Genomic DNA, 24,843 nt, shown 5'->3' on the forward strand with positions numbered 1-24,843 from the left:
ATCTTTCACGCGATGAGTATGTCGGATGTCGCTATTCCCACACAACGACTCCAGCTAAACATCGTGAGTAGTGACTCCGGATTGAAATCGTAAACGGGGACTCTGTGTGTGTGAATCTCGAGTTCGATTACGATTTGATAATGTAATCCAAGGTGTGTCTCTGCGGGTTGAAGACTGATTTCGTGTTAACCACTCCGCAAGAGGGTGCTGTCTCGTAATTCTACATGTCGTTATAAAACGCGGTTGGAAACTTTTGGTCTAGTTGATCTAGCTACGTATTGAAACGGTGCACCCACGCAGACCACTGAGAAAACGTTGTCGTTAACTGGCCATATCCACGAGTAATTATGGGACTACGCGTAACGTTCCATAGATTCCTCTGGCCCCACACCGTGGTTTTACGACACAGACAAGATGCAGCGGTGGAAATATTGAAAATGAAAAACGATACCTTGGTGACATTTGATTTGGATTTTACACCTGATGAACCATACACTCGATTGGTACATTGGGATGACAACTCTATCGTCGAGGTCAAGGGAAAAGAAATGTACAGATTTGTTGGTGTTGTAGATATTCAGCGAAAATCAGGGTATATGGTTGTGTATGGTTCGCATATTTGACTGAGAATATATCGGTATGCATAATGCACTGTCCATTGTATCATGTCGTGTGTCATCTATGTCCACATTGAATGTACAGAGTCGGCGCATGATGAGACTTGAGAACGTGAATTTTTGTCCCATGATGTTTGTACACCGACACATTGTATGTACACCTCGTTTACGCGAATACTTGTGAACAATCGTGACGTACTTGATGTGATGGTGTATGCATTGGTATTTTTCATGGAGACAAAACACGGTCTGTAACATGTTTACTTGAATATCGGTCGTTGGGTCATGAGTGAATATCCGGATCCGGCCCCCACACTTTCTCATATTAGTGATCCGGTCTCAGCTGACTGGAGCGACATGTATTGACCAGTAAAGACACAATATAGTAAACAGACCCGAGGAAACTCACAAGTAACCCGATGTTGTCAGCGCGATGGGGAACATAAATTCATCCGTTTTCCGAACACCATTATCCGTGTATCAACCAGTTACCAAAGTCGAGGAGGTGTTTTATTCAGATATTTTGACTCTGGAAAATCCAAAGCACGAACCCGGACATCACGGACATATCGGAAACCCCTTTATTCACCAATTCCGAAAACATACATGTCGAATGTCGATGTACAACAGCACATTGTTATTGTATGTGAGTAACCAATGATTTTGATGGGATGCATCAGAGCAACTGAATATTTGATTACACAAATGTATGGAGTCGTTGTTGGTGTATATTTTGTCACCGTCTGTTGTAACAATATATAGAAAAAATATCAAATTGTCCGGTGTGTGTGTCAGTTTTCAAAACGAAAATGGTATTATTACCTAGGGAAAAGATAGATTTCCAAGTGAAAACGGTATTGGTACTCAGGTAAATGACAGTTTTCCAAGCGAAAAGGATTTGTTACCCAGGGAGAAAATATATTTCCAAAAGAAAATGATTACTGATTAGTTACTCTAGGTAAAAGTATTTTTCCCAAGTGAAAATGGTTTGTTAGTATGGGTAAACGCCAGATCTCCAAAAGAAAATGATATTTTTACTCAGGTAAACGGTGGACTATCAAGTGAAAATGGTTTGTTGCTGTAGGATAAAAATATATTTCCAAGTGAAAAAGGTTTGTTACCCAGAAAAAAAATATATTTCCAAGTGAAAAAGGTTTGTTACCCAGGGAAAAAATATATTTCCAAGTGAAAAAGGTTTGTTATCCGGGGAAAAAATAGATTTCCAAAGGAAAAGGGGTTTGTTACCCAGAGAAAAAATATATTTCCAAGTGAAAAAGGTTTGTTACCCAGAGAAAAAAATATATTTCCAAGTGAAAAAGGTTTGTTATCCAGGGCAAAAATATATTTCCAAGTGAACAGGGGATTGTTACACTGGGTAAACGATAAATCTCCAAAGGACAATGGTATTTTAGTTAGGTAACGGTGGACCTCCAAGTGAAAATGATAATTTTACACAGGTAAACTTCAGTTGTCCAAACCAGAATGATATTTTGACTTGGGTAGGTATCTTGTGTTCAACGCTGGTGGTGTGATTGGTCTTGTTAAACGTAGTTTCCGAGTTGTACAATTATGAAGGGGCGGAAAATGAAATTGCTATTATGATCGTCAGAAGATTGTTGTATGTAGATTTGACAGCAGACATGGGGTGATTACTTCATGATTGTAATCGATTGCGATTACGATTACTTCTGAATGACGCGATTACGATTACGATTACGATTACAGCAAAATCAGGAAGTAGTCGATTACGATTACGATTACATTGGAAAAGTAATCATGATTACTCACGATTACATTTATTTTGCATCTTGGAAGCTATGTTGGAAGATAATATATGGATTGCGCTGAAGAGGCCTAACGAGATAACAAACTCCCTTTAAAAGAGATGCGTCATTTGCTTGTTACGTCATAAATGTACCCATTGCCCATTTTTATAGAGTTAAATTTATCGCGCCCAATGATTTGCATTCTTGCCAGGGCCAGAATTGCCGCACCACCAATTTCCCAATAGGGTGGAGAGCGAGCTCGAAGGGGGCTCAAAAAGTATTTCGTAAACCAACATAAGTTATAGAGTATTTTCGAGAGATCTAATTAACTTGAAAATCCTCTCTAGATCAGTGATTCCCAACCGCGGCTCCGAGCTAGCCTACTTGCGGCTCCCATCGACGTTGGAAAATCCAACAAAAATATTTTAAAATCAATTTGGAACAAACAAAAAAATTGATATTCAAAAGTCACACTTGCTTGGCTTGGAATCTGGAGTTTATAATTAAGGCAACGATTTCGTTACTCAACTCACGTCAAAAAGTATGCTCACATTCAAATGCGTTTTGATCGTCACTCAAATTTAAGTCTGCTCATCATCAGACTTAATTAAGTGCAGATGGTGTTGCAACACGTTTTACAACGCTATCTGACCATCAAACCAATGGATCATTTGACTTGATTGTTAAGTTCAACGGCCGCGTTGACGGAATGAATGCTGTTTTCCCCGTGATGAAAATGTTTTCATGTCCTATTGTAGTTAATGTGGCCACTGACCATGGTAATATACAACTTGAGTTGCTAGACATGCAGTCAGATATAAACACATGACAATTTGTTTGTGCGTCTCACGAAAGTTTTTATTCTAGTCTGCTATGCTTGAGCCACTATAATATCGTCTGATTATATAACAAACCGGAGGTCACGAAATAACAACATACACTAAAGTAATTATAACAAGACACCAGAGGTTATAATTATGAATTACGTGTTGGAGGTTTATCTAGGCTCCCCCTCGCCGCCTCATCCGCGTAAGCGGTGTCTTACAATAAGCCTAGAAGTGGGCCGTGCTACAAGTCGGCAGATACGAAATCAAAAATGCAGAAATTCGGCCTGGTGTAACTGACCGTTGTAGTCGACAAACACCAAGATTACCTCAAACAAACAAACTCTACAGGTAAATCTGACCATCGGGGGCTGAGAGAGGATTAGAAATCAATAGTAATATAATGCAATATTCGACGAAATTCAGCAGGGTTGTAACCAAGTCACAAGACTCCGAGTCACAAGTCAACCTCACTTTCAAAGTTTTGACTCGAGTCAAGTCGAGTCATTTTCAATTCGCCACCGAGTCAAGTCCGAGTCCAAGTCGTCGACCAGAGGCTCGAGTCCGAGTCATAGGATATTGACTCGAGTCCGAGTCCAAGTCATTGTTTCGACTGCTCAGTTCTCAGTTGAAGTCTTGTTAATCCCGCTGTTATAACGCTGTTTGGTGATATCGAACGGTTCGCATTTATAATATACTAATTTTCCTCACTTTTAATAGTTTCTGGTCGCATTTTCAAGTACCAGTAGTCCAGTACCAATTGACGAAGCCGAAATAGGGTGGTTAGTTTACTATTCTTCGAAATTACAATGAAATGTTGGTCTTGGCCGTCGGAGTCTCGAGTCATATGGCTTATTGGTTCGAGTCATGCGCAATGACTCGAGTCCAAGTCGAGTCAATACACGGATTGACTCGAGTCAAGTCGAGTCATTTCCGCATTTTGAAAAAATGACTCAAGTCAAGTCGAGTCATCAGAAAATCGTGACTCAAGTCTGACTCGAGTCGAGTCATGACTCGAGTCATTACAACTCTGAAATTCAGTCTTCAACTTGCGATGACCACCCTATACAGGACGACTTGCTGTTTTGGTCCTGATTCCAACTACAACCCATGCTAACAGGATATATATGCCCATTTGCCCAATGCCATGGCGGCAGGTCCCAATGTTTAGTAAAGAATTGTGAAATAACGATTGGCGCCCTTTTAAGTAGAGTCATATGAGAATAAGACGAAGCGAACATAAAATTCTGCTTTCAACTTAATACAGATATTGTACTGCAAGCTGCCGTTTCGAGAAACGGCAAAATCGGCTCGGTTTTGATATATATATATCATCAGCTGTTGATTTTTACTGCTTTGTTGTCGGAATCGCAATGTTTTATTTGACGAGTACAAAATTTCAAATCTTTGTCCGGTGTACGTACGTACTAGATAGGCCTACTGCTCGCCAAGCAGCTACGGTCAAATTGCGTTTAACTAAGCATAAGCATAACCAAACATCAACCATAAGTTACTATTTGAAACTAGGCCGAGCGGAGATAAATTATACTGCTGCGAGGTAGTGGCGTGTGGAACGTTTTGATAACCTGATATACAGCACTAATGTACGACGTACGTGCAGTCGTGCATCGAATATCTATTTAGTGTGAATACTTCTTACGCAATGACAAAGCTAATAGGCTGTTTCTGACGTAATAATGAGCTGTGGCGTTTAAAAATCAGACGTTTGTGCTGTCGCGAGCCTGGTATAATAGCTCTTCCTTGTTCACGAATGTTCAGTTTATGTCATAGTCCTTGCAAGAATAAAAAGTAATCGCTCTTTCACAGAGAAATCGATTAGATATGCGAAGTAGTCGATTACGATTACGATTACTTCAGATTTTTTTCGAATGTAATCGATTGCGATTACGATTACTTGGAAATGCTGTAATCGTCGTAATCGATTACGATTACTAATCGCGATTACCCCATGTCTGTTTGACAGTAACCCTATCATTCGCATATGACAAACACAATCATGGCCATTAACTAACTTGCTCGGTCTAGATCAGAGGTCTCAAACTCAAATGTGCTCGCGGGCCATTTCCTAGTTTTTGAATACGTCGCGGGCCGCAGCAGCAATAATAGGGATATTCAATGTATGATTTCCTAGTAGGCCTAATTTAAAGGGACGTTGCAGACAGACTTTCCACAAGCATCGTGGAAATGTAATTTACTATTGTACTATTCACGCTTTGACGCGGAAAAAATCACATTTTCAAATATCTGAATAAAATTGTTTTTGTGCGGGGCATATTTTTTTTAATTAATGAGTTATAGACATCATGTGAGAGGATGCATCATGACATCGAAAACTGTCGGGTTACTGTCATTGCCAAAGTCAAATTAAATCAACATTAGTTTTGCCTTCGATTACTATTGGAACTTATCAATAACAACTCAAATGTAGTCGTTATTGAACCATAGTAATAGCATTGCTTCTTAACCTTTATAGCGATCGTACTCCTTGTGCTTCCGATAGGATTTCTAGTAGCCCCTGTCCATTTTCAACACAATTTCTGATGGTACCTATATTAAAATCAGAAAGCCCATTCACATGAAATCGCGCGGAGCGCGAAGACTATTTTTTCAGTTGATTAGATTGGCTAATGAAATATTCCACAGCATGTAGGCCTAATTCCACAACCCGCCCCTCGTACACCCTGATGTGGTGCTTCGTACCCCGATGGGGTCTACGGACCCCGGTTTAGAACCTCTTGAATAGAAATGTCCAATCGGCGAAGAATTCATTGGTGTTACAGCTGTAGAGCGTACTACTACCTTACTCGCCACCGATAATAACATGGATAAAGATAACAAACAACACCCAGCATGTAACCAGCTAAACGTCATGGGGGTCACAGAATACCAATGGTTGCCATACTGATCTGATCAGATAGCAATATACCCTATGCAGCGCAAGCTACAACCTTTTGATATATTACTATTCCCCATGACAGTTTCATAGATTGTTGCGTCTGTAGGATTACCAAGTCACCGTTCCGAGTCGCAAGTCCTTCTCTGATTTTAACGTTTGACCCAAATCAACTCGAGTCATTTTCATTTAATCACTCAGTGAATCAGAAATCGAATAATTTTACGAGAAGGTCGCACCGAACCAAATCACAATTTTCTGTTACGAATCATCAGCGGGTCAAGTTTTATTATCATGTGACGTAATAGCTGATCTTCTACCGCGTGAAAACTTTTGAAAGTGATGTGATATTGAAGTTTGTTGAGATTTCAGTGATTTCTATAGTACTTTTAGCGTGATCTTCCAGTACTTATATCTAAAAATGATATACGGCACTTGAATATTTTGTTGAACAATTGAAATTCCAAAATGCCGTCGCGGGCCGCACAAATTGCTCTCACGGGCCGCATGCGGCCCGCGGGCCGCGTGTTTGAGACCTCTGGTCTAGATCAATGCAAAAGAGATGATTCGTTTTTTGAAACCGTAGCGAAGACCACATGTAAATCTATGCGATAGACTTCTATCTCCTTACAGTCAGTCGTGTCGTGTCCATTTTAATACGGGCCCACATGTATGACATGCACACACTAACACCGTAAACAGAAGTCGATGATTTTGATTATTAAAAATATTTCTTGACTACACCGGAATGTCTATGTTGTAGAAAGTAAATACTATTATGGTGTTGTGTGTTTAATGAAAGCGATTGGTTACAAGTATGTTTTGGGAAATTAAATTTATTTTTCTGTATGTGACAGTTTGCGAGGAAATGAAAATAGATTCGTGGTTTTAATTTGATTGTGACTGTGTTGTTTTAATGTACGTTTCAACAGGTAGACTTGACACTGAACAACAATTCGACCCACAAAACATATTCGTTGTATGATTTGTTACTGGTGTGTAAAGGGTTAGGAATATTTTGAATGATAATATCTACTAGCTGTTTTGTTGTGAGAGCGATCATGTGATGACTCAGCACTTTTCGTTAGCAAAGTAGATTGATCTATGTGAAAGATGTAAGGACCGTGACTAGAAAACATATGTACTTTGTTGTTGGGGAACTGCTATGGCATTGACATAACCCTCTAGGAGTGAGTATGCTTTTCTTTCACGAAAGTTTACGTGACTCCGTTGTAATAAATTTGTGTTAACTAAACTCGGATGGACACCGCAATTGTGCTGGACTTACACATGGTATTCGCATACTGTGCACATATACAAACTTTTGTGTTAACAACTCTGATGTTTCTGTTAGTACTAGTTCTGTGTTGAACTATTTGATTATTAAGATACATGAACACCCATTCAGACAATAAAGGTCTTGTGATATCGAAACAGTTTGTAGAGTCTAACCAACCATTCTTTAGTTTCGTAATGCGAGAATATCGAGTAAAGTTAATTGCTTAGTGCGATGTTAATATCCTTCGTACTTTTGTAAGAGTTGTGGGGTAACATACAAAGTAACTAGTTGACACAAACAAAATATTGAATGACTGCTAACGCATTGAGTTCATAATCCAAGAGGGTGAAATTTGTTTACTGTTAAACTAACATAACTCGTATCCAGCGAAACAGATACAATCCGGTGATGTGATGTTGGTCAATATCCATTTTGTAAAGATTGAGTAAATCCTCTTCCGTCAGGTGGGTGTGGTTCAAATCAATAGCATGTTACACATAAACATCATTTGTATTGAGGGTGATATTGTTGAGTGATGATGCCGCAACAACACAACAAGTATTATTTTGTATCGTGTGTTTGTGCTTTAGGAATAGCGAAGTGTGTGATATTTTGGATATCTGTGTTCGGCTGAAACTAGGGTTGTCCTTGGGTCTTGTGTTGGGTAAATCAGAACTATGTCTAGAATTCAAGCACGTCCAAGTAACGTCTTTTAGTGACAGAGTATTGTGATGACATTTACTTAAGCGAATGACAACGGAAAAATTTCCAATTTCTCTGATCGTGTGTGTTTTACAAATAATTCCAGTACACCTAACTATAGGATACATTTAGTAAACATCGTGCAAATTGTTTCTTTGTGATGGTAACGACTTTCGGCGGCTTAGTTTCATGTCGGGAATTATTATTTGAGGGTTCAAAAACAATTTCAATCAATACTAGAAATGAACAACAATGCAAAACACGTTTAGCAAATAACAGTGTAGCAAGTACTTTTTTGATATTACGAGTGTTGGATACTAGACACTTCTAGTTGAATTGGATGCATCTAACAAACATATCACAATTTACTTTTACAATAATCAAAGTCTTAGAGTGTATAACCTCGCGATATTTTACATTTAGCACGCACAATGGGGAGTTACTGAAATGATTAGGAATTGATCGCTAGCTTCGAACGGTACTCGATACTCAAAGTGATATTTTCACACTCTGTAAAGTGCATATGTTTCAATTCTCTGTCGCAAATTCCGACAGTAACGACATTGATGTTAAATCCTCACCCGTGGTTATTGTAAGTGAATCCTAAACATCGCAACAGTCGGTATGGAATTCGAACTCGTGCGTACTTTTAGATAGGTGACACTAACAAGTTTAATACACCCGTGAAATACTCTGAAACGTCGATTCGTGATTGTGTTAGCTATATTCATCTTCCATATCTGTGGACACAAAGATATCTTGACTTTGGTTACAACTCACTCGAAACGAATTGTCGCGGGTAATCTAGAAAAGCACAAGTCGAAGACGAATGATTTGATTTCAATAAACTAAAAAAAAATTCCTTTTGTTTTGATGTTGGATTTAATACAATTTGTATGACTATACCGAATTCGAATCCGAAAGTGCAATGTTACTTTAGTAGAAAAATTGGATGACTCGCATTTTGATATTGATAGATGTGTAGAGTAATATGACTAGTTTATAAAATCTCGGTAAAGTTTTTTTTTTCGTCATGTCTGTGATCAACAAATATGTGATCAAGTCTTACCATTCGATATTAACTTTCGCAGTCGGTGTAATTTGTTGAAGTAACAATACCGACGAGTTCAATAATATTCCCCATCGATGCATTCGAATAATCCGTCAGCTGCAAGCGGATTTAAAACTTGATGGTGTTTCGCGGTTAACTCAAGTCAGTGGTCGTGTTTGTGTTGATTTCAGGAATGATCATGACGAGTTGCCTGGGTAGATTAGTTAATGTGGTTGTAACTACGACCGTACAGAGTTGCTGACACCCCAATATCTTTTACGCTGTAATATACGGATTTATTTGTGATAAATTAATTCTCAGTTATTGTTCAGACATTCAAATCTCGTATACTCAAAATATAATATGTCCAAGTCAAATCGTATATGCGCCGATTAGTAAATACTTTGTCTTCAGAATAGTAACAACCTTTACAATTGAATAAAAAGATAGAGCATATGAATACAACCAGGATGAATTAATTCAAATTTGTGAGTTGTAATGATATAATCAAGTAAGTGAAACTAGATTTTTAACAATTGTTAATGTTGTGAATAATTCTTTTGAGTTTGAAATGTGGCTGGATCAAAGTTGGTAGTCATGTTTGTCAAACCTATTTCAATTCACGCAATGTCAAAGTCCAAATATTTCATTCTGGATTATTTGGATTTACCTTTAGTACATCCCGCGAATGGATATAAAGTTGGCAAATTACCAAAATGATTGAATATTATCGGGTTAGAGATAGTTGGTATTGATTCTATAAGTGTTAAAACAGCGGCGTGGAATGTGTGAATGATCCGATGCGGGTGAATGTTGGCGTCAGTAATATTCAGGTTACGTTCGATTCAACAGATCGCGTTAATAGGATTTGAGTTGGGTCGAATCAATACATTCAAATACGATTCAACTCGATTTGTGTAGTGAGTTACATTTCAAGTTGACACTTTATCAAACGATATGACATCGAACAGCGTCAACACTATGCAAGTCGGAGCAACTTCAAATTTTCACGTCGGCGTCAAATTCGTCTCATCACCCAAAAGAGGCGGCGTTAGTCAATATCTCAAAGGTATATTCGTCGACGGCAATAACGAAGAGATATCTTTCACGTGTTTCAATCGTGAATTGTTCGGGAACATTGAGAAAGCATTCTCCAAACGAAAAAAACTCATGGTCAAATCCGGTTGGGTCCAAATTGACAAATTTACTGGAAAACCCGCTGTATTACTTGGTCGGGCTTCGTCAGTAACTCTGCATGGAAAATCGAGACATACGACTGAAGAATACCCATTATTGACCTGTGAATCGGTATACGGAAATAAAGATGAATACGTCTCGATCGCCGCTACTTGTGTTTCTCGAGAGGAGAAGATGGTCAATTCTGGTGCCGGAAAGGAGTTGAAATTATACAGTTTTACATTGAAGGATGATACTGGCGAGGTGGTTTTGGATCAATGGAACAAAGCCTCGCTCGTACCCGGGAAGAAATATCAACTCACTCGTGTTAAAAACTGTGTCGGTAGCTTGAAAATCGATCCGTTAACTAGACTTGTTGAATTGAAAGAATAGTTTGCATATTTGTATACCACAATACAATATTTCATTTCACGTAAAATGTATGACCTATGTGTTTCGACAACTGGATTAGTGCAGTGTTGTTCTACTGATCGAGGTGTGAAAATTGTGCTATCGCGATGGAGTTGTGGTTGTGAACAGCAGACTATTCTGTAGGCGCGAAACAGCGAATAACCCGAAAGTATTATTCAGCTAGCAATCAATAGCGAGGAAAGAGAACACGATCGGTCATTTGACACGACTAAACTACGATATCATATATCATAATTTACGATCAAACTATTTCACACTGACTGGTCTAGTGTAATATTCGATAGTAGCACACAACTGCACGGAACACAATTCAGCGCGCAGGTCATTCGGAATATAGGTCACACTGCTTAATCCTCACAACAAGCCACGTTTCCGTTTGTGCGGTTATTGTTGGTGACTATTCAACACCACGCGAGAGATGGTTGAAAGTACGAATCACCGCCACACCCATAAGAACACACGGCGAATCACCAACACAACCTATACGCGAAAGCACGACATGCGAAAGTACGATGTGCGAGAGATGCCTACACCCGAAAGTACGATATGCCAACACGAGTTTTCAATACGATATGCGGGAGATGCCTATACCAGAAAGTACGACGTGCGAGCGCACCCATAAGAACACATTACGATATGCGAGCGGAAGGGGGGTCCAAAAGGGTACCATCACCAACACGAGTTTCCAGGCACCTCACCGCCGCACCCATAAGAGCCCCAGGCACACCCAGAGCGATCTACTATACTACTCGCGGGCCATATGTGGCCCGCGAGAAGGTTTTGAGTGGTCCGCGAGGTAATTTCCGAAATTAGTAATATTATCAGAAATGGATTGCACAGATTGTGAACTTGCAAGACCAACGAAAAATTTGATTAGTATGGCCACGACACTTGAGATGTTATGGCTAAAATATCAGTTCCGACGCATTGGCAGATCCATGAGCCAGTCTCACTTTTATAGATCTTCGTACACTACAATAAAGCAGAATAATTTGCGATAGATTTATCGAAAGTAAAAATTTTCTACACGCTTCGCGCAACATGTTGTCACTTGATTTCTTGCTTTTAATATTGTTACCCCTTTGTGAAAATGAAAGAATTCCTAATGTATCAGATTGAGTCCAACTATATTCGCGATTACGAGACAAAATATCGTTCTGCATAAGCGACCTTGCGTTTGCGCTTGCAGAAAGACTATGAAACCTAGGCACAAAATGATTGACGCATGTTGGTCGAAGCTTTCGATATCGATATGTTCAGGCGCTGAATAGTCCAGTCCTTGCAAACTGAGCCCAGTGATATACAGCAGGCCCGCAATACAGTCAAATGACAATATTATTGACCTATGAACTTCGAAGATTTTTCGCGCCTGGCGCGGCTAGTGGCCCGCGCAATAGTTCGTCAATCGAATGTGGCCCTTTGGCTAAAAAGGTTGGCCACCCCTGGAATATACGAAGCGAGTATGAGATGGTATATAAGATCGAAGGTCACGGAGTATTGTTTACCAAAATATGCTCCGTTGTGCGTCATGCAGATTCATCACTAGGACACAATTATTCGAGTGCTGAATCGAGTGTCAATTGTAATAGTGAGAGATTATTCTTTTGAGTACTTCAGCACTAAGAGTTAATCTATCAACGAGAGTTATAGATTCGATACTATTTTTCACTGTGGAAGCCTTCAAACCTCAATTGGTAGTATCGCAGCATACGAAACATATAATACAAAGCTACGTGGAAATGACGTGGCTGTTAAGTCGATCGTGATCTAGCAACAGCATTGTTACAAAGTACAATCAAATATGCATGGTCTTCATCGGAAATCATCTGTAGCCTGACTGATAGTATTTTTCATGTTCGCATAGTACAGGGGTGGGCAAACTACGGCCCGCGGGCCGCATGCGTCCCGGAACACCGTTTTGTACGGCCCGCGAAAGCCTCGAGAAAATATAATGCGTACTAAAATGTAATTTTTGCAGCGACTTGGCGATACTTTTTCTTAATATATTCACCCATGACAGCGATAAGTTATAGTCTTTCTGTGATGGTTATTTTATTGCTGACGTATGACTATAGTAACCTGTTCTCAAAGCCCACCCATTTTCAGAGGTTTCAGTTTGTAAACATCACAGAAATTCAAAACAGAAATAACATAATTAGGATCACGAGTGCGGTTTAAAATTGAGAACTCCAGTAATTTTATTACTTTTGTTACACCGCTTCGCGTGTGTGTTAGGTTAGGTGTACATATGTTCTTGATATGTGCACTGGCGTAGCCAGGGGGGGGGCGAAAGGGGCGGTCGCCCCCCCCCCAAATTTTTGGAAAATTTTTCTAAAATCAATAGATAGTAGAGTATTTTGGTGCAAATGTATGCAACCTAAAATTTTTCTTCGCGCTTCGCGCGATTTAGTGTCTGTTCATGTCGTGATTTTGTTTTCGGCATCACGAAAAAAAATTATTCCGCAAATATCTACCCATTATTGAATTTTGCTGCATTCTCAATTATGAGAATACAGCAGTACCAGTAGATACACTAGAGTAGCCCGAGGTCGTTGGGTTGATTGAGTCTGTACGAGTGTCAGTTCAGTATGGGGGCTGGGGACTGTTAGCTCAAGCAACTTCCGTTCCGGGACACACGAAGATATATAAAGTATGCTACTACGCAAAGTGCGCTCCAAAAGGATTGACCACCATAAAACCGACCCATGTATTCCGAAGCCTCCGATATAGATTTTCGGGTGCTTAAATGGCTGGCGCCGAATGATCCTGTCCCTGCAATCAGACCCCTCCAACATAAACGCAACTGACACAGGAAAATATCACCACATCCCGTCAAAAATTGCTAATTTGAAATTGAACGAGTCTGATCAAAGGAGTTTTTTAATTTGGTCTGGTATGTATCAGCGATTTTAATCTTTAAAGTAGCGTCAATCTCTACCAGAGGTTACGAACAAACCGTGCTTCAACGAAGTAATAAGAATGGACACCACTTGCTCATATAGACGTACCAATATTATTGATCAAATTCTTTCATTTATTAAAAAAAAAAAAATTCGCTTCGCGCGACTAGGGCCGAAATTCACACTGAGTGTTCATCACTTTATGTCAGCGATTTGGGCTCATGCGTACAACGACCGCCTAATAAGCTATAGTTGGCAACTGGAAGCTTCCATAGGGTATGTGTGTGTGTGCGTCTAAGAATCGTTTGTATAAAGGGTAGTGATGAAATTGCCCATGGCAGGATGTACGGTTCTGCGAGATGTTACCACGGAAGAGCTCCTATAAAGTCATAATCCCCCCCAAACAAAATAAATTGTTTTTCTGGCTACGACCTTGCGTGAGCTCGATCTCTTGAGTGGTGACAGCAATAAATGACAACTGTCCCGTCCGGCATCCACCCTTTAGAACAGGGGCGGTCAACCCGTGGCCCGCGAGAAGGTTTAGAGAGGCCCGCGGGTTAATTCTCGAAATTACTAGTATTATCAGAAAATAAATTACCAAAACCGAGTAACTAAAATTTGATTAGTCTGACCGCGAAATTTGGGATTTTGTCGACTAAAATATCAGTTCTGAGTTCCGAAGCATTGGCGTAGCCAGGGGCCGGCCACATTTTTCGCAGATCGTCGTATATGTCTATATATTGTACAATATTTCGCGCGACGAGGTTGGGGATCCACACCAAGTCTTCATGTCATAATTGTCATTGATTTTGATGGGTATAATATAAGTATTGTTTTCAACGTTACCTATTATCCGGTACGCTCCTATCGGAAGACTAAAAAAGGTCATCAACATTCAAGTGGCAATGGTTCGTAAGTCTCATGTGGCCCTTTGGCCACCCTGCTCTAGAAACTCTAAATAGTCTTGCCGTGTTGTATGAATCATATACCTCAAGACGTATAATCAATTGCCCCCCGAATGTTTGATGACACCACTTCTATCAGCCCTGCCGGCAAATCTGATAATGAAAACGTATTTACAATATGCAAAGACCAATATAATGAACGAAAGTGTTGTTGTCCTGGTTTTCCACAATCATCATTTGATCACATCCGTCTGAGAGTGGAATATATATAACGATCGCCCCAGATGTTGTGTTAATCATCCAATAAGCGCCCAAGTCCATCAATTTTACCTATTTTTTCCTTATCTTTAAGGGGAGGGGGGGCAATTACGTCATCGAATTTTTCGCCCCCCCCCAAATATTTTTTCTGGCTACGCCCTTGGATATGTGTATAAGTATTTTATGTTTACATTAACTATACATCGTAGAAGCGTATATTGAAGGTAGCATGGTTATGCAGCAATGTCTGTCCTGGAGGTAAACCAAAAGTAGAATAACTAAATCGATGAAGAAATCGTTCCTCAGATTCAAGCATACATCCGCTTCTAAGAATCAGCACAAGCCGCCTTTCATCCCAAATTTTACAAAATTAGTTATTGAGGATGACCAGCTTAAAACTCTTGTCAATGTTTCCGACGCGTGTACGTTATCATTAAATTATTGTTTGACTTGTTGTAAATACATAGATATCATCTCGATAATTCCCCGGTACCCATATAATTACATACTAATATTGCGCTTTAGTTAATAATCCCAATTTAATATAGTGCGGCCCGCGAATGCATTCAGAAGTTGAATGCGGCCCGCGAGCTGAACAGTTTACCCACCCTTGGCATAGTACAGCATATTTGAACTTTCTACATGATACATACGGTCATGAATATATGTCATAATGCCTGGTTTGCGAATACTCCTCCCAAATCGAAGCCCAATACTCGATTCAATATCGAATCACTCAGCTACGGTTTTACCCAACCCTATTGATCACTACAAACCCAAGTTGGTCGTAAAATCGCTAAACACACAGCATTCGTTGGACCCCTGTGGACTCTTCCAAAACTGACTGTCTTTCGTACAAATGACATTGCGAACTTCTATACGCGTGCCTTCACAAAATATATTCCTGCCTGTCCAGCCAAGTCGATGAGACACAGTCATCGCCAAGCGTGACTTGGATCAACTGCTATGGACGTTACGAGTGTGAAAGTCGTAACGAGATAGCCCACTCGCCAAATAAATAGTATTAATCGCCCCTGATACAGCGACTTTAGTCCTCGAGCAGTGATTCCAAACCGAAGGATGATTCTCCAATAGATGGAATCTGACATAAGGATTGTAATTTAAGATACAGCTGTATTCACGAAACATTTGATACCCGTTCAAGTGCTGTTTGAAATGTCCCGTTTTCGTAAAAGTCCCCCTCCCCCACGCCTGACGTTATTTAAACTAGCTCAGGCCCGCTACAGCAAGCACGTCTCGCGAGACGACTGTGTGCGTACCGTGACATCCTTTCAACCGAGTCGCTCCAGAACAGGAAAAGTCAGGCAGAATCCGTCAGAACGAGGAGGCTATTGGGAGTATTTATCGTTATTTTGGAGTCAAAACCCGCCCGATCGTGAAAAAAGATGTTAAGCCGCAAAGCCATCGCAAGCGAAGGCAATGATTTATTTTTAGTCCACACATAGGCCTACCCGATCGTGAAAAAAGCATGCCAAATTTACCGCAATGAAGCCACAGCCGAAAATGACTTATCTTCTTTTGATTCATTTATTTTCCATAAGACGACAGTTGTAGTTGTTTGTGGTATTCGTGGTGTTTTCGGGCGATTTACACCAGGGTTGTAATGACTCTACTTGACTCGAGTCATTTTTTCAAAATACGAAATGACTCGACTCGACTCGAGTCAATCTGTGTATTGACTCGACTTGGACTCAGACGGCCAAGGCCGACATTTCATTGTAATTTCGAAGAATTGTGAAGTAACCACCCTACTGGGATTTCGTCTGATTGATACTGGTACTTGCAAATGTGACCAGAAACTGCAAAAAGTGAGGGAAATTAGTAGCCTATATTATAAATGCGAAACATTCGATAGCACCAAACATAGTTTTATAAAATGAGTTTATTCAGACTTTAACCGGAAACTGAGCAGTCAACATAATGACCTGAACTCGAGTCATAATTCCATGACTCGGTGGTGAATTGAAAATGACTCGACTTGACTCGAGTCAAAACAATAAAAGTCAAATTGACTTTGACTCGGAGCCTTGTGACTTGGTTACAACCCTAGGTGGTAGTCTCAATCGTGTAGGCAAGCTACTCGACAAGCCTAAAATGTTACAGCCAAGACTATAATCAATGCAATATAACGCACTATCGTTTGGGCTAGGCAACGATCAAAACGTACGTTACAACTTCTACTTTCACTTCAGTACCGTACCAACGATGACAGCTTAGACCCCCTCTGGCTATAAGATCAGAATCGCGAGAGGATATTTTGCTCCGACTCCAAGCGTATGCTATGACTAAAACTCCGGCAGCAGGGTGAAAATTGATATGTGCGCGAATTAACCTTATGACATCACGTGGCATGAGTTTTCGTCCGTCTTCATTAAGAACGTTTCACCGTGCTCGCACCGTCAATAAAATGAAGTAACTGAATGAACCACGAAGGTTATTCTGGGCTCCCCGTCTCCCGCGTCGCTGTTTTTACGGCGATAAATAGCCCAGTGAAAAAGACCCGATAAAGAATGAAAAATAAATAGCGACGAAGAAAGATTAACATCGGAGAAGACTGCGACATTAAGCCACCATAGGCCAAGGTGGATGCAAAATTAAGAGACCGCAACTGCTGGTCGTTTCGGCATCCTCCTATCTGTTCATTACATCGCATTGTGTGTCTTGTATATCGCACTGTACGTGTTGTGCATGTCTTGGGCAGATGAAAATATATATTGACAAATAACCACGCATCTATTCAACACCATAACCATGTGGAGGATATGTCATTGTATTTACCACACCTTTCTCTTTGTTAGAGGTAATTTCGGAATGGTTCCGTTACCGTTTCTGTCCAGTAACATACAGGCAAAAGCATGAATCGCAAAGTATTATTTTCATGGCAATAAACTGTATGAATATGGTTTAAGAACGGTGCGATGTTGAAAAGCAGTCGCTTTAAGACCAAGTGGTAAGCGTGAATGAAATTTTCTCTCCATGCGACGGAATAAATTGATCAATCCCGACAGGAATGCTTTTGCCGTTAGCGCCAATCGACCAGAACTGCTTCATCGAACTGTTCGCTCTTCGGCCGTTTATTTCAACCAGAGATCTCCCCCACGCAGTGTCCTTGGTTTCGAATCTGTATTATGTGCACTTAAGAATACAGACAACGTATACACCAACTTTCTTGGTCCGCAAGCTCCATATACGGTAGATATATGTCACTATTTTACCAAGTTGTAGGGTTACTTCGTTACATAAATTTTCACAATGCACAATTATACAGGTGAAAAGGTGGTCATTAAAGGGCTTGGCTACTTGCAATAAATACTCAAGTGGTTTTGTGTTCAGGCTGCCGCCACTTCTAATTACCAATTTGTTTGACAAAATACTTACTTCTTACTAGAGTTAATCCAAGACGTCACCGACAGTACTCAAGTTGAAGAATAAGTAATGCTGTAAATTTCTAGAATTAGAAGTAGAGGTAGAGATTACAAGTAAGTAGGGTCACCATAGTTTGAGATCACAAAAAGAGGGACTTGAAAGCGATGGTACCGGAGGAGAAAACAGGTGATTTTGAAATTTTTTCTAGTAATACTATTGGGTTGACTAAAAAAAGGACATTTTTCCGACTCGACTCCCGAATGACTCGTCGGGTCGTATTTTTCGTTTCTTTTTTTAGCCAACCCTGCCGTTCAGTACGTCGGAGTTCAATTTTTGCGGGTATTCCCAAAAAGGAGGACATTTGTGGGTCCTCCGAGGACACTGTCGATTTCTTGAAAAAATAGGACAAATCCTCTTAAAAGCGGACAATGGTAACCCTACAAGTAAGTACAAATACATATTCTAGGCCTAGTTTTGCCTGGAAGACTGAAAACTGTCAATTTGAAATAGAAGTAGTCTAAAATCATAACTACTTGAGTAAGTAGTGCGAGTAGGCAAAATCCACTTGAAGTACATCGAAAAGTAGAAGTACTTCGTTACTGACCCCCTGTGCTTCTTACCCGTTTAATTTTGTAAAGCAGAAAGTAGTTTTGGGGTGTGACTGCATCACTTTTCGTAGTGTCGTTGGTCATATTATGCGCTGTTGGCGCCAAGATGCAATTTGCAACTTCGGATGTCAAAACCTCGGACTGCTAAAAGTAAGTGACCCCTCACCTCAAACTACTCGAGTATTTTCTACTTCCAAGTGCCGTAGTTTTGAATTGACCCTGGAACCCTTACTTCTACTTGTATTGGAGAGTATATTGTGGCATTACTTCCACTTCTACTTGAGTATTAACGCTAACTAATTTGACCACCTCCGAATAGGCGATATAGAGACAGATGGTTATCAACCATTATGCAATTGATTTGTATATTCGTATAATCGTCCCTACCCAGCAGTACTAAGTATCGTAGTACTAGTCGCTGACGATTACCCCTGAAGAGTGCCAGCCGAACAGATCCGGGTTTATTTCAATATCAATCTACTATATTCAATTATATATTTAAGGTGTGTACCTCCAAGAACCTCTTCCAACCATATAACATGCAAAATTCTCTTACGTCATCAGTTCCCGTTGACTTGCCAATACCATGGTGTCGTGCAGAATTGTTCCTTTTGGCACACGGGTGACGTCGAAACGCGTCACGTTTTCGCTTGCCAAGTCTCCGCCGAGGTACGCGTTGGGATTTATGATGAATTCCAAGTCAATTTGGATGTCGACCACTCGCGCGTTGGGAATGGGGTCGTCAATATTTTCATCGATGGACTCGATCTCTTGTGATTCGTCTGCATAAAAATCGATACGCATTCAAACGGCAGGATTTGAGGGTTGTGGTGACTAATCGGAGTGATATTCCGGTAATCTAATTCGAATCTAATTTGTGGAATGTTTCTTTTTAATTCCAATCTAATTCATGGTTTTCCGGAAAAGGCTACAGGTGAATTGTATATCGTGCGAAACGAGACAAGGTTGGTGTATAGATGTTTGTCAATTGTCATTCTCATCCATATGAGAATTAACTCAACTGGATTTTTGTTGTATTTCGTACAAATTCGTAATTTCATTCAATTTCCAAGTAATTGAGAATTCAGCAAGTCAATTTCTAATTCAATTTCGAAAGAACTGTGTAGCTATATTCCTAATTTTGATCTAATTTGGAAAAGCTGAACATTTTCTAGTTGTCGAACCGTGCATGCCAGGTCTATATTATCCATCCATTGCCGGTTTATACCCGAATTACAGCACGGCCAGTGGAGATCACGTGGCTATACGAGGAACGCATCAGATAAACCTCCAACAAATGAGAATATATTCTACCTGACCCCCGTTGTGCTCGCAATCGCTGATGTTAAACATGCCACTACTTTGGGCTGCCATACGTCCGTATTTTACCGGACATGCCCGGAATTTCAGTGTCCAGACAACGCCCGTGGGGAAATGCTAAAATATGCCTAAATGTCCGGAATTTCGAAAATTATGTTTGAGTCCGAGTTTTTCTAGGTTGCCAGTTGCTATTTTTTCCCGCGTTCAGCTCATCAAATCTATGTGCTTTAAACCTCTGCAACTCGTTTACGATGGGTCAGAAATTGTTTGCTATATTTTAAGATGAACAACAATAAGGTTTGCTTATTCTTGTTCGGGGGTTCTTAAACTGTTGCGCAGAAATTGTTTGTAGCAAGGCGTTACAACACGCAAAGACTGCATCTACCTAAAGGTAATTAAAGCAAATGTCTGTTTCGTTTCGGGTAACAATTTCGTCATAAACGATAATACATTCACAGTGTCTTACTGTAGTGTTTGTAGATACAACCAAATCGCACGGTACACTGCGCTTATGTCACGTCATTCTCTTCATTTTGCCAAATGCAGTTTACGGCCACTTTTGGACTGGCATGCGGAGCGCAAAATTTGATGAATCGGAAGTCACTGGGGTATTGATTACGAAAATATATATTGTATTCTGCTCACGGGCCTGGAGCGCCAAAAAAACCGGCATCGACTTCTACATTGTGATTTTAGGTCGCGAAAATATGGTAATCCAACGACTACTCTTATATTCCCTAATCCATCCTAAACTGTTATTCAAAGGTAGTTTTAGGTTTTGTGGATGTTCAGTTTAATATATTGTTTGTACGATAATTGTCAATCACCCGGAATCGAAAGGACGAGTTTATGTTTCACTAAAAAATATCTATACTGTGACAAGGAAAATCGCCTCACCTCGCGACGGACAGTCTCGTTCATCATTCATCAATTGCAGCACACTCGCGCCTTTCAAAACTGGCAGAACTTGTGACAGCGCTGCTTCAGGCTCGCGGCCTGCGGGCCTGTTATTGATGCTCTCCAATATTTTCCTGTGAAAAACAGTAGAGTTCGTCAAAGTAGTGACCGATGGCACTTGAGGAAATATTCGAGGGAAATAGGCTATGTATTCTGGTAAAACTAGAAATAGTAACATATGAGACCGGTCACTGTGATGAATCGAATAGTGAGTCTTTTCTAATCAAGCCATCGTGCATCATTTAATCAATGCTTATGTAATCGTTAGTTTCTAATTCCTTTATTATTTAAAACGTTACCGTTACTGTTGCTGTTGTATTTGACGCTGACTTTAAGTTAGTAAAAGCCAACGAAAAACTGTCTTCTGTTTACTGATGGGACAGTCGCTGCTTCGTCAAGTAGACGTGGAACATGAGCGAATGGTATGCCAATATATCAATGAAGAGCTTCTTGGAGGTACAGAACTTCAATATACATTTGAATTGTATATTCATACTGAAATGAACCCGAATATTTTCGGCTGACACTCGTCAGCGGTAATTGTCAGCAACTAGTAGAGAATTGGAAAGAACGTCGTATATCAACAATCGTATCACAAAAATCGTTCACACTGTCATTCGTGAGCCTTGGAGTCGACTTTTATCAAAATACACCAGCCAGTCAACAAAAGGAGTTCGTGTACCATCTAAAAATAGTACATTGAACGTTCTCGAAATTTCATGCTGGTGAATACCACAAGCTACAATAACAACCACTGCAACTAAATTTCCCAAGTTTTTGTGAATTCAGTATTCTAGTTCTAATCTAATCCGAAAAAGCTTTGGATTTCCTAGTTGTGCAACTATGATCGCGACGCGAATGGATCAATTTAATACCCACATGCAAAGCCGTTTCTGATTATCCAATTTCTCGTTCTCCGTCAGGGCGATCAACGCTTGCGGGGTAGAGTATCTGTTTCCGATCCATACGTTGTCTTTTTCCACGCTTATACCAGTTAGTAGCGAATTGGAAGCCAGATGCAAAGATCGTTGAATGGTACCAAGCGCAGGGTCGCTCGAGTCGGACACGCGCATGACGCAGGTCAACGCGATCATAGCTTGTGCTGTGTAATCTGGAAGGAATCGCGATTGATGGTCAGTGACGACGGACCCCTACTTTTTTGAAGTACTCAATTAGATTATACCTACCTGTACTAGAATACTTCCATTGATCGTGGTCAGTAATTGCAGTATTTTCTATATCCGCTTGAAGTAGTTTAAACATGTATTTGAAATCGCCAATTTTAATTGTAATCGAGTAGAAATTTAAGTTGTTACTTCCAATTCTACGCGAGTAGTAACACTGGCCACTTTGACCATCTCTGGATTAATCTTGGGATGGTGGTACAAGACTGTAGAGCCCCACCGATAATATCGAGTCCATATAACACTTATCCGCCATTAGGGTTACCATACGTCCTCCTTAAAGATCATTTGTCGTCCTTTTTAGTCTGAAGACCACGAATTACGGGAAATGCTGGCCGAATCCTCGGGCGGTGGCGAGATAGCATATAAGTGGTATAATCCACAGCTGCAACACCATTGGTTGCGGGTTCAAGTCCGACTGAGGTCAACTCCAGAATTCTTACCTAAGTGTTGGAGGTTTATCTAGGCTCCTCCTCGCCATCTCATCCGCGTAAGCGGTGTCTTTAAAAGCCTACAAGTGGGCCGTGCTACAAGTTGGCATCTACGTAATCAAAAAATGATGATTATCGGCCTGGTGTAAATGACCATTGTAGTCGTCAAACACCATGAATATCGCAAAACAACAACAGAGAGAGAGAGAGAGAGGGCCTTTATTTTCCTCCAACCAAAATACATAACACACGGCAGTGGTGGTGGTACAGAAAATATGCATGCGCAGTATTCGGTATTTGATAGGAATGATCGATAAGACCAGAGGTCTCAAACACGCGGCCCGCCAGAGCATTTTTTGCGGCCCGCGACGACATTTTAGATTTTTAATAATTTGACAAGATGTAAGTGTCACATATATCTTTTCAGGGTATAAAGTCAAAATTCCCTCTTAAATTGCTCCGAAAGCCTGAAACTATTAATCAAACTTCACTATCACATCTATTGCAAACGCTACCATGCAGGGGAAGATTCACTATTTCGCCACATTTCCAATTCATGATGACAAAACCTGACCCTTAGACGATTCGTGACTGAAATGTGTGAGTTGAACTTGGACACGACCTTTCTTAGAATTACTCAGACTCGGGCTAACTCGATGGCAAAATGTAAATGACTCGAGTGAACTCGGAGGGACTCGGAGTGACTCGGAATGCCGTGAATCTCTTAGAACCATGGACGCAACAAACTAATCGCGTATCAGGGGAATAGATCGAAAGGTCGCAGCTTGGTATTTCGCTCACTAAACAAGTAGTTGTGGCAACCATTGGCAATCTGTTAGTTACATCTTTGGTCGCTAAACCATGTTATTAAGGCCACTTCAAGTTACCGAATACCGTAGTGGTACGCTCCAACGATATAACAACAATGGACCGTTCGGCATTCCGACATTTCAATCACTTCAGTTCAGTAATATATTAAGTAATATTTTTATATTATATTTATATTTTTTCTGCTCCTGTATTTGAAGATATTTTGCCATGAGATGGCCTACATATCAGAAGTACACCCGAATCCTGTATTTGAATTACAATGCTCAACCTAAAAATGTTTGATATCAGATCAGTCTCTACTCTATTAGCCTATCAATCTGCTAAATTCAAAATATTCATAGTAGCTGCAAAATTATAACCCCATAGCTTTTATGATGGCATCATACATTTGTCCGCCCATATGGTGTATATATCTTATAATTAATATATATCAAGTACAACAACTCCTCTATTCAAATAGTTATAAATGTGATGATTCTTTTCGTGCCATGCCTAAATTGATACAAGAGTAATTCACATTTTGACGATGTGTGTTTACTGTCAGTCTGCTGGACCGGCTCACTTTCAATAGGACAATTCATTCCCGCCAAATAAGGCCAACTTGGAAAGATATAGAATACCCCTAAGTCGGTGGTTCCCAACCTTTTTCGTCTTGTGCCCCCCCCCCCCTGGCCGATATTTGAGCTAAAATTTCCCCCTATGAAAAAGTTGCCTGTGACCAAAAAAGGTGCTTTTTAACGCACAACCATTTGTTGACTGAGCAATTAATGGCCAAACATATTCAGATCAGACATGTCCGAGCTATATCGAATGCGGACCGCACTACACTTTGGTAAAGTACCGTTAAATTTGAGTTTTTACCGGTCGGGTAGCCGATGACGAAAAAGAAATCCGCTTGCTATGGACTTGAGTTGAATCGATGAACTTGGTATGTGGTTTTCACGTTACCTCATATGTTGGCTTAAAACGTTGAACAATTTCACTAGTGGCCTTGTGCCGAATTCGGCTAGACTTTTTAGCTTAGTAGCAATTCGGTCGAGAGGCTGACACGGGCCCGACGAAATCGTCTCGTGAGCCTCACTTTATCAGGGGGTGTAATATCTACGGAAGGCATACAAACATACACCTAGCTTAAAATCCGCCAAAGAAACATACAATTGTAAAGAACTAATATCTACTTAACAGTTCTATACCATAAAAATTTAAAAACCTCGTGAACCCAGTGTATCTTCCGATAGAATGCCAAACCCGGATTCTATGACATTAAAAAATTAGCCAGATTCCCCCCTAAAGGTTTCAAA

General features: G+C 40.3%; 1 protein-coding gene across 2 annotated transcripts in view; it reads right to left on the reverse strand.

Moving 5' to 3' along the window:
- Positions 1 to 17,599: 17,599 nt before the first annotated feature.
- Positions 17,600 to 24,843, reverse strand: part of LOC145438357 (transcobalamin-2-like) — a 204,357-nt gene continuing 197,113 nt past the window's right edge. For both annotated transcript variants that reach the window (XM_080315755.1, XM_080315754.1), the window contains 4 exons: positions 21,976 to 22,207; positions 21,037 to 21,170; positions 19,376 to 19,601; positions 17,600 to 17,966 (listed from right to left, as the gene is read on the reverse strand). In XM_080315755.1, coding sequence (XP_080171881.1) covers positions 17,783 to 17,966; positions 19,376 to 19,601; positions 21,037 to 21,170; positions 21,976 to 22,207 — 776 coding nt within the window. In that variant the 3' untranslated portion in view covers positions 17,600 to 17,782. The remainder of the gene's footprint in view (positions 17,967 to 19,375; positions 19,602 to 21,036; positions 21,171 to 21,975; positions 22,208 to 24,843) is intronic.

This window comes from Botryllus schlosseri, chromosome 4, assembly GCF_051294905.1.
Source record: "Botryllus schlosseri isolate E-star chromosome 4, Bs_hap1, whole genome shotgun sequence".
Classification (NCBI taxonomy): domain Eukaryota; kingdom Metazoa; phylum Chordata; class Ascidiacea; order Stolidobranchia; family Styelidae; genus Botryllus; species Botryllus schlosseri.